This window comes from Pleurodeles waltl, chromosome 9 (genome assembly GCF_031143425.1).
Source record: "Pleurodeles waltl isolate 20211129_DDA chromosome 9, aPleWal1.hap1.20221129, whole genome shotgun sequence".
Taxonomy (NCBI): Eukaryota; Metazoa; Chordata; class Amphibia; order Caudata; family Salamandridae; genus Pleurodeles; species Pleurodeles waltl.
In genome coordinates, this window is record NC_090448.1 from 27511989 (window position 1) to 27524228 (window position 12240).

The following is a 12240-nucleotide window of genomic DNA, read 5'->3' on the forward strand; positions in this document are numbered from 1 at the left end:
CACTAGTCATCCTCTATACCTTGTCCCTTCCACATGCCTCTGTACCTGGTCCCTCCCATCTTTCATCCTCTGCACCAGACCCCTCTCACTAGTCATCCTCTATACCTTGCCCCTTCCACATGCCTCTGTTCCTGGCCCCTCCCATCTGTCATCCTCTGCACAAGACCCCTTTCACTAGTCATCCTCTATACCTTGTCCCTTCCACATGCCTCTGTAGCTGGCCCCTCCCATCTGTCATCCTCTGCACCAGACCCCTCTCACTAGTCATCCTCTATACCTTGTCCCTTCCACATGCCTCTGTAGCTGGCCCCTCCCATCTGTCATCCTCTGCACCAGACCCCTCTCACTAGTCATCCTCTATACCTTGCCTCTTCAACATGCCTCTGTACCTGGCCCCTCCCATCTGTCATCCTCCGTACCAGACCCCTCTCACTAGTCATCCTCTATACCTTGTTTCTTCCACATGCCTCTGTACCTGGTCCCTCCCATCTGTCATCCTTTGTACCAGACCCCCTCACTAGTCATCCTCTATACCTTGTCCCTTCCACATGCCTCTGTACTTGGTCCCTCCCATCGTTCATCCTCTGCACCAGACCCCTCTCACTAGTCATCCTCTATGCCTTGCGCCTTCCACATGCCTCTCTACCAGGTCCTTCCCATCTGTCATCCTCTGCACCAGACCCCTCTCACTAGTCATCCTCTATACCTTGTCCCTTCCACATGCCTCTGTACCTGGCCCCTCCCATCTGCCATCTTCTGCACCAGACCCCTCTCACTAGTCATCCTCTATACCTTGTCCCTGCCACATGCCTCTGTACCTGGCCCCTCCCATCTTACATCCTCTGCACCAGACCCCTCTCACTTTTCATCCTCCATACCTTGTTTCTTCCACATGCCTCTGTACCTGGCCCCTCCCATCTGTCATCCTCTGTACCAGACCCCTCTCACTAGTCATCCTCTATACCTTGTCCCTTCCACATGCCTCTGTACCTGGCCCCTCCCATCTGTCATCCTCTGCACCAGACCCCTCACACTAGTCATCCTCTATACCTTGCCCCTTCAACATGCCTCTGTACCTGGCCCCTCCCATCTGTCATCCTCCCTACCAGACCCCTCTCACTAGTCATCCTCTATACCTTGTTTCTTCCACATGCCTCTGTACCTGGTCCCTCCCATTTGTCATCCTCTGCATCAGACCCCCTCACTAGTCATCCTCTATACCTTGTCCCTTCCACATGCCTCTGTACTTGGTCCCTCCCATCGTTCATCCTCTGCACCAGACTCCTCTCACTAGTCATCCTCTATGCCTTGCCCCTTCCACATGCCTCTTTACCAGGTCCCTCCCATCTGTCATCCTCTGCACCAGACCCCTCTCACTAGTCATCCTCTATACCCTGTCCCTTCCACATGCCTTTGTACCTGGTCCCTCCCATCTGTCATCCTCTGCACCAGACCCCTCTCACTAGTCATCCTCTATACCTTGCCCCTTCCACATGCCTCTTTACCTGGCCCCTCCAATCTGTCATCCTCTGCACCAGACCCCTCTCACTAGTCATCCTCTATACCTTGCCCCTTCCACATGCCTCTGTACCTGGTCCCTCCCATCTGTCATCCTCTGGACCAGACCCCTCTCACTAGTCATCCTCTATACCATGTCCCTTCCACATGCCTCTGTTCCTGGTCCCTCCCATCTGTCATCCTCTGGACCAGACCCCTCTCACTAGTCATCCTCTATACCATGTCCCTTCCACATGCCTCTGTTCCTGGTCCCTCCCATCTGTCATCCTCTGCACCAGACCCCTCTCACTAGTCATCCTCTATACCTTGTCCCTTCCACATGCCTCTGTACCTGGTTCCTCCCATCTTTCATCCTCTGTACCAGACCGCTCTCACTAGTCATCCTCTATACCTTGTCCCTTCCACATGCCTCTGTACCTGGTCCCTCCCGTCATTCATCTTCTGCACCAGACCCCTCTCACTAGTCATCCTCTATACCTTCCCCCTTCCACATGCCTCTACCTGGTCCCTCCCATCTGTCATCCCCTGTTCCAGACCCCCCTCACTAGTCATCCGCTGTATCAGACCCCTCTCACTAGTCATCCTCTATACCATGTCCCTTCCACATGCCTCTGTTCCTGGTCCCTCCCATCTGTCATCCTCTGGACCAGACCCCTCTCACTAGTCATCCTCTATACCATGTCCCTTCCACATGCCTCTGTTCCTGGTCCCTCCCATCTGTCATCGTCTGCACCAGACCCCTCTCACTAGTCATCCTCTATACCTTGCCCCTTCCACATGCCTCTGTACCTGGCCCCTCCCATCCGTTATACTCTGCACCAGACCCCTCTCACTAGTCATCCTCTATACTTTGTCCCTTTCACATGCCTCTGTACCTGGTCCCTCCCATCTGTCATCCTCTGGACCAGACCCCTCTCACTAGTCATCCTCTATACCTTGCCCCTTCCACATGCTTCTGTACCTGGTCCCTCCCATCTGTCATCCTCTGCACCAGACCCCTCTCACTAGTCATCCTCTATACCTTGTCCCTTCCACATGCCTCTGTACCTGGTCCCTCCCATCTTTAATCCTCTGTACCAGACCCTCTCACTAGTCATCCTCTATACCTTTTCTCTTCCACATGCCTCTGTACCTGGTCCCTCCCATCTGTCATCCTCTGCACCAGACCCCTCTCACTAGTCATCCTCTATACCTTGTCCCTTCCACATGCCTCTGTACCTGGTCCCTCCCATCTTTCATCCTCTGCACAGACCCCTCTCACTAGTTATCCTCTATACCTTGTCCCTTCCACATGCCTCTGTACCTGGTCCCTCCCGTCGTTCATCCTCTGCACCAGACCCCTCTCACTAGTCATCCTCTATACCTTGTTTCTTCCACATGCCTCTCTACCTGGTCCCTCCCATCTGTCATGCTCTGCACCAGACCCCTCTTACTAGTCATCCTCTATACCATGCCCCTTCCACATGCCTCTGTACCTGGTCCTTCCCATCTGTCATCCTCTGCACCAGACCCCTCTCACTAGTCATCCTCTATACCTTGTTTCGTCCACATGCCTCTCTACCTGGTCCCTCCCATCTGTCATCCTCTGCACCAGACCCCTCTCACTAGTCATCCTCTATACCTTGTTTCTTCCACATGCCTCTCTACCTGGTCCCTCCCATCTGTCATCCTCTGCACCAGACCCCTCTCACTAGTCATCCTCTATACCATGCCCCTTCCACATGCCTCTGTACCTGGTCCCTCCCATCTGTCATCCTCTGTACCAGACCCCTCTCACTAGTCATCCTCTATACCTTGTCCCTTCCACATGCCACTGTACCTGGTCCCTCCCATCTGTCATCCTCTGCACCAGACCCCTCACACTAGTTATCCTCTATACCTTGCCCCTTCAACATGCCTCTGTACCTGGCCTCTCCCATCTGTCATCCTCTGCACCAGACCCCTCACACTAGTCATCCTCTATACCTTGCCCCTTCACATGCCTCTGTACCCGGCCCCTCCCATCTGTCATCCTCTGCACCAAACCCCTTTCACTAGTCATCCTGTATACCTTGCCCCTTCCACATGCCTCTGTACATGGTCACTCCCATCTGTCATCCTCTGGACCAGACCCCTAACACTAGTCATCCTCTATTCCTTGCCCCTTCCACATGCCTCTGTACCTGGTCCCTCCCGTCTTTCATCCTCTGTACAGACCCCTCTCACTAGTCATCCTCTATACCTTGTCCATTCCACATGGCTCTGTACCTGGTCCCTCCCATCGTTCATCCTCTGCACCAGACCCCTCTCACTAGTCATCCTCTATACCTTGTTTCCTCCACATGCCTCTGTACCTGGTCCCTCCCATCTGTCATCCTCTGTACCCGACCCCTCTCACTAGTCATCCTCTATACCTTGTTTCTTCCACATGCCTCTCTACCTGGTCCCTCCCATCTGTCATCCTCTGCACCAGACCCCTCTCCCTAGTCATCCTCTATACCATGCCGCTTCCACATGCCTCTGAACCTTGTCCCTCCCATCTGTCATCCTCTGTACCAGACCCCTCTCACTAGTCATCCTCTATACCTTGACCCTTCCACATGCCTCTGTACCTGGTCCCTCCCATCTTTAATCCTCTGTACCAGACCCTCTCACTAGTCATCCTCTATACCTTTTCCCTTCCACATGCCTCTGTACCTGGTCCCTCCCATCTGTCATCCTCTGCACCAGACCCCTCTCACTAGTCATCCTCTATACCTTGTCCCTTCCACATGCCTCTGTACCTGGTCCCTCCCATCTTTCATCCTCTGCACAGACCCCTCTCACTAGTTATCCTCTATACCTTGTCCCTTCCACATGCCTCTGTACCTGGTCCCTCCCGTCGTTCATCCTCTGCACCAGACCCCTCTCACTAGTCATCCTCTATACCTTGTTTCTTCCACATGCCTCTCTACCTGGTCCCTCCCATCTGTCATCCTCTGCACCAGACCCCTCTTACTAGTCATCCTCTATACCATGCCCCTTCCACATGCCTCTGTACCTGGTCCTTCCCATCTGTCATCCTCTGCACCAGACCCCTCTCACTAGTCATCCTCTATACCTTGTTTCGTCCACATGCCTCTCTACCTGGTCCCTCCCATCTGTCATCCTCTGCACCAGACCCCTCTCACTAGTCATCCTCTATACCTTGTTTCTTCCACATGCCTCTCTACCTGGTCCCTCCCATCTGTCATCCTCTGCACCAGACCCCTCTCACTAGTCATCCTCTATACCATGCCCCTTCCACATGCCTCTGTACCTGGTCCCTCCCATCTGTCATCCTCTGTACCAGACCCCTCTCACTAGTCATCCTCTATACCTTGTCCCTTCCACATGCCACTGTACCTGGTCCCTCCCATCTGTCATCCTCTGCACCAGACCCCTCACACTAGTTATCCTCTATACCTTGCCCCTTCAACATGCCTCTGTACCTGGCCTCTCCCATCTGTCATCCTCTGCACCAGACCCCTCACACTAGTCATCCTCTATACCTTGCCCCTTCACATGCCTCTGTACCCGGCCCCTCCCATCTGTCATCCTCTGCACCAAACCCCTTTCACTAGTCATCCTGTATACCTTGCCCCTTCCACATGCCTCTGTACATGGTCACTCCCATCTGTCATCCTCTGGACCAGACCCCTAACACTAGTCATCCTCTATTCCTTGCCCCTTCCACATGCCTCTGTACCTGGTCCCTCCCGTCTTTCATCCTCTGTACAGACCCCTCTCACTAGTCATCCTCTATACCTTGTCCATTCCACATGGCTCTGTACCTGGTCCCTCCCATCGTTCATCCTCTGCACCAGACCCCTCTCACTAGTCATCCTCTATACCTTGTTTCCTCCAAATGCCTCTGTACCTGGTCCCTCCCATCTGTCATCCTCTGTACCCGACCCCTCTCACTAGTCATCCTCTATACCTTGTTTCTTCCACATGCCTCTCTACCTGGTCCCTCCCATCTGTCATCCTCTGCACCAGACCCCTCTCCCTAGTCATCCTCTATACCATGCCGCTTCCACATGCCTCTGAACCTTGTCCCTCCCATCTGTCATCCTCTGCACCAGACCCCTCTCACTAGTCATCCTCTATACCATGCCCCTTCCACATGCCTCTGTACCTGGTCCCTCCCATCTGTCATCCTCTGTACCAGACCCCTCTCACTAGTCATCCTCTATACCTTGTCCCTTCCACATGCCACTGTACCTGGTCCCTCCCATCTGTCATCCTCTGCACCAGACCCCTCACACTAGTTATCCTCTATACCTTGCCCCTTCAACATGCCTCTGTACCTGGCCTCTCCCATCTGTCATCCTCTGCACCAGACCCCTCACACTAGTCATCCTCTATACCTTGCCCCTTCACATGCCTCTGTACCCGGCCCCTCCCATCTGTCATCCTCTGCACCAAACCCCTTTCACTAGTCATCCTGTATACCTTGCCCCTTCCACATGCCTCTGTACATGGTCACTCCCATCTGTCATCCTCTGGACCAGACCCCTAACACTAGTCATCCTCTATTCCTTGCCCCTTCCACATGCCTCTGTACCTGGTCCCTCCCGTCTTTCATCCTCTGTACAGACCCCTCTCACTAGTCATCCTCTATACCTTGTCCATTCCACATGGCTCTGTACCTGGTCCCTCCCATCGTTCATCCTCTGCACCAGACCCCTCTCACTAGTCATCCTCTATACCTTGTTTCCTCCACATGCCTCTGTACCTGGTCCCTCCCACCTGTCATCCTCTGTACCCGACCCCTCTCACTAGTCATCCTCTATACCTTGTTTCTTCCACATGCCTCTCTACCTGGTCCCTCCCATCTGTCATCCTCTGCACCAGACCCCTCTCCCTAGTCATCCTCTATACCATGCCGCTTCCACATGGCTCTGTACCTGGTCCCTCCCATCATTCATCCTCTGGACCAGACCCCTCTCACTAGTCATCCTCTATACCTTGACCCTTCCACATGCCTCTGTACCTGGTCTTTCCCATCTGTCATCCTCTGCACCAGACCCCTCTCACTAGTCATCATCTGGACCAGACCCCTCTCACTAGTCATCATCTGCACCAGACCCCTCTCACTTGTCATCCTCTGTTCTTGACTCCTCACACATATGTTATGTACCTGGCCCCTCCAACTTGCCATTCTCCCATATGTCAGTCTATTGTAGGTGGCTCGCCCACTGCCATCATAACCATCTAATCATGTGGCAAGAAGCTAGAAGAATGGTCATTTATGGCATGTGACAGAGGTCGGAACAGCCCTATGTGAGAGGACCTACATGGGAGAGCCGAAGTAATTGATGAGCATAATGTATGACTAGTCCTCACATGATTGTGCTGCCTCTGTTTGCTGAGTGAAAGCTGTGTGCTCTCTTTCAGTTCACCGGTAAGTGCCCATGCCGGCCGGGCTTTGGGGGACGCACCTGCGCAGATTGCCAAGAGAACTACTGGGGAGACCCGAACACTCAATGCAGAGGTGAGTCCCTGAAAGTGGCAGTAATAAAAACCATCTTTCCTCTTAGAAAATGTGCCTGAGATAAGTAACACCCTCTTATTAATGTATTTTATCTGACATAACCTGTGGTGGTCTGTGGAAGTGGGCTGGCCAATCTTGCCATTAGGAATATTTTAAACACATTGGCGCATCTCAAAAGCCAGTGGTGATCCACTGTGCCCCAGTTCATCAGTACCATGGCGCCAAGACCAACACGACTGCCTTCCCTCAGAGGTTATTTAGGTACTTTCTTCCAGTGTGGCCTAAAATCAGTGTTTCTACAAAAATCATGGGAACAGAATGCAATCTTGACTTCTCAATGAACTCAATATTATGAGGTCCTCGTGACGGAAGCGCGCACTGCCATTTTGAATCACCTATATTGTGTGCCATATTTGTAAGGTTGTTTGCCCAATTACAGCTTCTGTGCCATAGCCACCAGTTCTTGCCCTTACCACAGCTGCAGGAAGTCCTGGGATCACATTAGGTAATGGACCCTCACATTTACAGTTGCAAAGCTTCACAGTGATTTTTGTTACCTATCTTGTTCAAAAGCAACCCTTCCACCACTTAGGGCCTGGTTTAGAGCTTGACGGATGGGGGTACTCCATCGCAATCGTGATGGATATCCTATCTGCTGTATTACTATTCCATTATATCCAATGGAAATCGTAATACGGTGGACGGGATATCCGTCATGTTTGTGGTAGAGAAACCCCTCCCCCAAACTCTACATCAGGCTCCTAGCCTGCTTTACTCTTCAGCAGAGTTATAAGTGTCCCCTTATGATATACATGTTTCTCCTTGTTCATCATCTTCACCAACACCAGCACACTTCTTTTCTTGTCCATTTAATATTGGCCTGGATGGAAAGTATATGTAGTACATATATATGCTTGTATGTCTTGCCTGGGGTCTTCTGAAAAGATAACCTTTAGGATAACAATTCCTGTCCTCATTTTGGGGCTATCCCCGTGACATGGACATTTTTCCAAAGGCTAAGAACCTAGCCACATCTGCCCTGTTAGAAAACCAATGTCACAGGAAAGTAACTGTTCCTTCTCCAGCATATGGAGCCAGATGTACTAAGAATACATATTGCGGATATACTTTTAACAACTCCGTTATGTTTTTACGAACCGGCCAATGTCCTAATAGGTTTGTTCACAAAAACGCATTTCATAGTGGGTCGTGATTTGATCTATTTCCTTAATATTAATAAGGTAGGTCACAAATGGCTACCCATTAGGAATCACAGCCAACAGAGGGATGGTGGCCTGCAGAGGTCAGTCGTCCTCCATGTCTATGATTGCTTTTAAATAAAGCAATTTTTTAAAAATGCAAGCGGTTTTCCGCAACAACAAAAAATGAAACTTGTAAGTAACATTTTGTAAGAGTAGGCAGTGGCACTCATAAAAAAATGTTTTTTCAAGATTAGCAAAAAGAAGAGGTCCCTTAGGCACCCATTCCCTTTTCTGTTTCAGTAGTCGGTAAAACATTCTTGTTTTGCGATCAGATTTCGGTGGCCAAACATTAATATACCCGCTGCGATACAGGATTTAGGAGGGATGCTTTAAACATGTCCCCTCCAAATACTGAATCGGTATGTAGTCACAAACCGAAAATGTGATTCGTAACGTGTTACTCAACCACAAATTGGGTTTCTTACGTACCAAAATGCCTTTTTGCAGTTGCATATGGCTTGATTCTGAGATCCGGACCAATTGAGACTGCGAAAAAGGCTTCGTACATCTGGCTCATAATTTTTACTGAATGCATTCCTTTTACAAAAACATTTCAGCCATCATGAAGATTATTGAATGGTGATGATGTAGATTTTCCTATAGTTTATGAATCCCAGAAGCAAATCCCTGTGTGAGAACACATTACAGGTAAGTAGCTTTTCTTTATTCCCATTGCCTTTATGCATATTATCAACATCAAGTTATCCAGATTCATGATATATTATTTCTTTCTTTTTGCCAGCATGCGACTGTGATCACAGGGGCATTGAGGCATCTCAATGCCACAAGGCCAGTGGCCATTGCACCTGTCGCCAAGGTGTGTCAGGCGTTCGCTGTGACCAGTGTGCCCGTGGGTTCTCTGGGGAGTTCCCGAGCTGCCAGCCTTGCCACCAGTGCTTTGGAGACTGGGACCGCATCATCCAGGACCTGGCTGCCCACACCAGGCAACTGATACAGCGCGCTAAGGACATCCAGCAGACTGGCATCACAGGCATCTATGAGGAGAACTTCCGGGAACTAGAAGAGAAGCTTGCAACAGCGCAGGGCATTGTGAATGCCCGCAACGCCACGGTGGAGGCTGTGACTAAACTGATGAAAATCATAGACGACCTCAGGTGATGAAGGCAGTAATCTTCCATGCTGCATATTAGTTTGTTTTATCTGTTTTGGCATTTATTGACCTCTTTTTATCATATACATCAGAAACATTGTCTCTTGCAGAGCAAGTTGGTGTGAATACTTCTAGAATAAATAGTACTCATTTTTTCAACCTCAGGACAATTAAAACAGAGGGCCTGATTTAGACCTTGGTGGATGGAATACTCTGTCACAGACGTGACACATCCCATTGGTATTACAATTCCCATAGGATATAACGGGATAATGGGATACGGCGGATGGGATAACTGTCATGTGTGTGATGGAGTTACCGGATCTGCCAAGATCAAAATCAGGCCTGAGTCACATCTGCTGTGCAGTGAAACACGGACCAGGGGGCTATGCTCAGATCTCCGTGGCACGGAGCTATCAGTACCAGCTTACTTCCCACTGGATTTTCATGAAGTCAGGCATGCTTTCTGTGACTTCGCCAAGAAGTGAGTGGTTGAGTGGTAGGGCCTGCGGGTTCTGGCTCAAGCAGCCCCTGCACTGGATCCAGAGCTGCCCACCACTGCTTGTGCCTGGCTCCAGCTGTTCAGTCTCCACTCAGCCTGGCACTGATCCCTCCTGCTATTCATTAAGGGAACTTAGGTGGGTGAAGTGAACTAAAAGCAACCTTTGTCAAAAGGCAGGTTTATTTTTACAAATCAGTCAAAGAATGATGTGTTGAAGCATTACATCATTCAAAAAAATAAATGGTCACATATATTGGACTAACTTAAAATAGCAGGTCTCTTTGGCCCAGCTGGCTGCTGTGAAACTATCCCGGTTTACCGGAGCCTCTTGTGGCCAGAGAGCCATCCAGCTTGAGTACATTCAGTTGATGCAGGCCTCAGTTTAAAGGTAACTAAGGGCTTGATTGAGATCTTGGCGGAGGGGAATGGCCTGTCACAAACTGTGACAGATATCCCATCCGTCATATTACGATCTCTGTAGGATATAATGGAATCATAATACAGCGGACAGGATATCCGTCACAAACTGTTCCCCTCCGCCAAGATCTAAACAGGCCCTAAGTAAAGTTGCCCAAGCTGCTGTAGGGTGTGAGCTGGCAAGTGCCAGGCCAGTACCTCCATTTCCACCATGGACAACTGTATTAAATAGTTATGGCCTCAGCGTTTCCCACAGAGCGGCTCCGAATTGGCGGGTGAGGGGTTTAGTGGTGGGGTAGCGAGTGTGAATGCAGCCGCTTCCCTGACTTAAGGGATTTCTCGGCTATGCTTGGGCCAGGATGCTGCAAGGTCTGTTACCATGCATGCAGGTGAATGGAGATAAAAGGAGCCGGATTACTCTGCTTTTTCTCCCACCGTGGCTGTCCAGGCTAGGAGCTCTACAGTGAAGCTCCTCTCCAGCATCAGGATAGCTGAAGTCTGCAGGGGTCACGCTGAGAGGTCTGATACAGCTGCTGAACCCCAAACAGCATTGGGAAGTGCAAAAGCCTACAGACCTGTAAGGCAATCTTTGCAAGTTCTAAAAGGGCTTTGCTGCGCAAAAAACCCTGTGGGGTTCTGTATGAGAAGAGCCATCTTGCATCAAAGATCGGTTGCCTCTTCCAAGAAGATCATCCTCTTTCACTGCTACGGCAGCATGCGTAGTACAAAGTCACATAAAGGAGGCTCTCTGTTTCCCTGTTCATAAACCTTCAAAGGATTCTAAGGGCCAGATTTAGAGATGGCCTTCCCTTGGTAGAGCCCCCGATGATTTCATTGAAGGAAGGCTTCCTCTGGTGGCCCAAAAGAGGTAAGGCCATCAAAGGAAGAGTATTATACCCTCTACCCTCCTTAGGGTGGACGGTGTGACGTACTTTTTCTCTGTCCATCACTGTCAGGTAAAACCTGGGACAGAAATAAAACATAATGGCCCCCACACCAAGGGGAAAAAAACTTCTTAGTTGTGGGGGTCATTAGTTATATGTTTTTTAACAAGCTCCCACTTTTGGAGTTTATTTTTTGAAAAACAAAAACTTTGTTAAGGTTTTGATGAATGGCCATTAAACCCAGCTGTGACAGTCAACCAAACTTTTTTGTACCTTGACGGGAACTGCAGACAGAAGTTCATATCAATGTACAGAGATCCACTGTGGGCCAGTGGTGATCTCTAGATTTTTTGATCATATCATAGATTGGTTCATCAGATCCAGCATGGGATCAGTATTTTCCAAAGCATAAAATCACCTTAAAACACACCACAATTCCTATAATTGATATGGTACTGACAACAAACGATTTACATTGTGACTAAAATCAGTTATCACCCTTTGTATGTACTTTTGTGACTCTCTAAACCTGGCATTTACTATAATGCATTTCAATGAGAACCTTCTTCACTAGTCCTGTTATGGCTGTCACAACATGTTGTCCATGTTGTGGCCAGACAATCAATGGGGGATCCCTTTGCCTCCACATGCCCCTGGGGGTCAGGGTGTGTCCTGCCCACTTATAGGTTTTTTATAACTCACTTTGAGGACTTATGGACCATGTTCCTGAGTGCTGTAACAGCTGCCATAAATATTGTTCATGTTGTGATCAGCCAGACCTGATTGACCTGTCCACATTAAATAGATTAATCATAGCATATCTGGACAGTAATGCTCCAAATAGCATAACTTTTCTGGTGGTTAACTTCTTCAAGCTCACTGAGCACCTTTTGAGATGCAAATTTCACTAAATCTTCCAAACAGATTCACACCAAATAATGAAAAGTAAACTATAAGTAAAGATGTAACCTTCTGGCAAGTCTGGTGTAATTCTGATCTGTCGTGGGTTTTTTCTATATCAGAGAGCAAACTTTCCTATGGGAATTAAAATG

At 49.5% G+C, this 12240-nt stretch overlaps 1 protein-coding gene across 3 annotated transcripts in view; it reads left to right on the top strand.

The window, feature by feature from the left end:
• LOC138258879 (laminin subunit beta-2-like) overlaps positions 1 to 12240 on the top strand; it is a 431858-nt gene that overhangs the window by 307593 nt on the left and 112025 nt on the right. For all 3 annotated transcript variants that reach the window (XM_069206185.1, XM_069206187.1, XM_069206186.1), the window contains 2 exons: positions 6916 to 7012; positions 9017 to 9389. In XM_069206185.1, coding sequence (XP_069062286.1) covers positions 6916 to 7012; positions 9017 to 9389 — 470 coding nt within the window. The remainder of the gene's footprint in view (positions 1 to 6915; positions 7013 to 9016; positions 9390 to 12240) is intronic.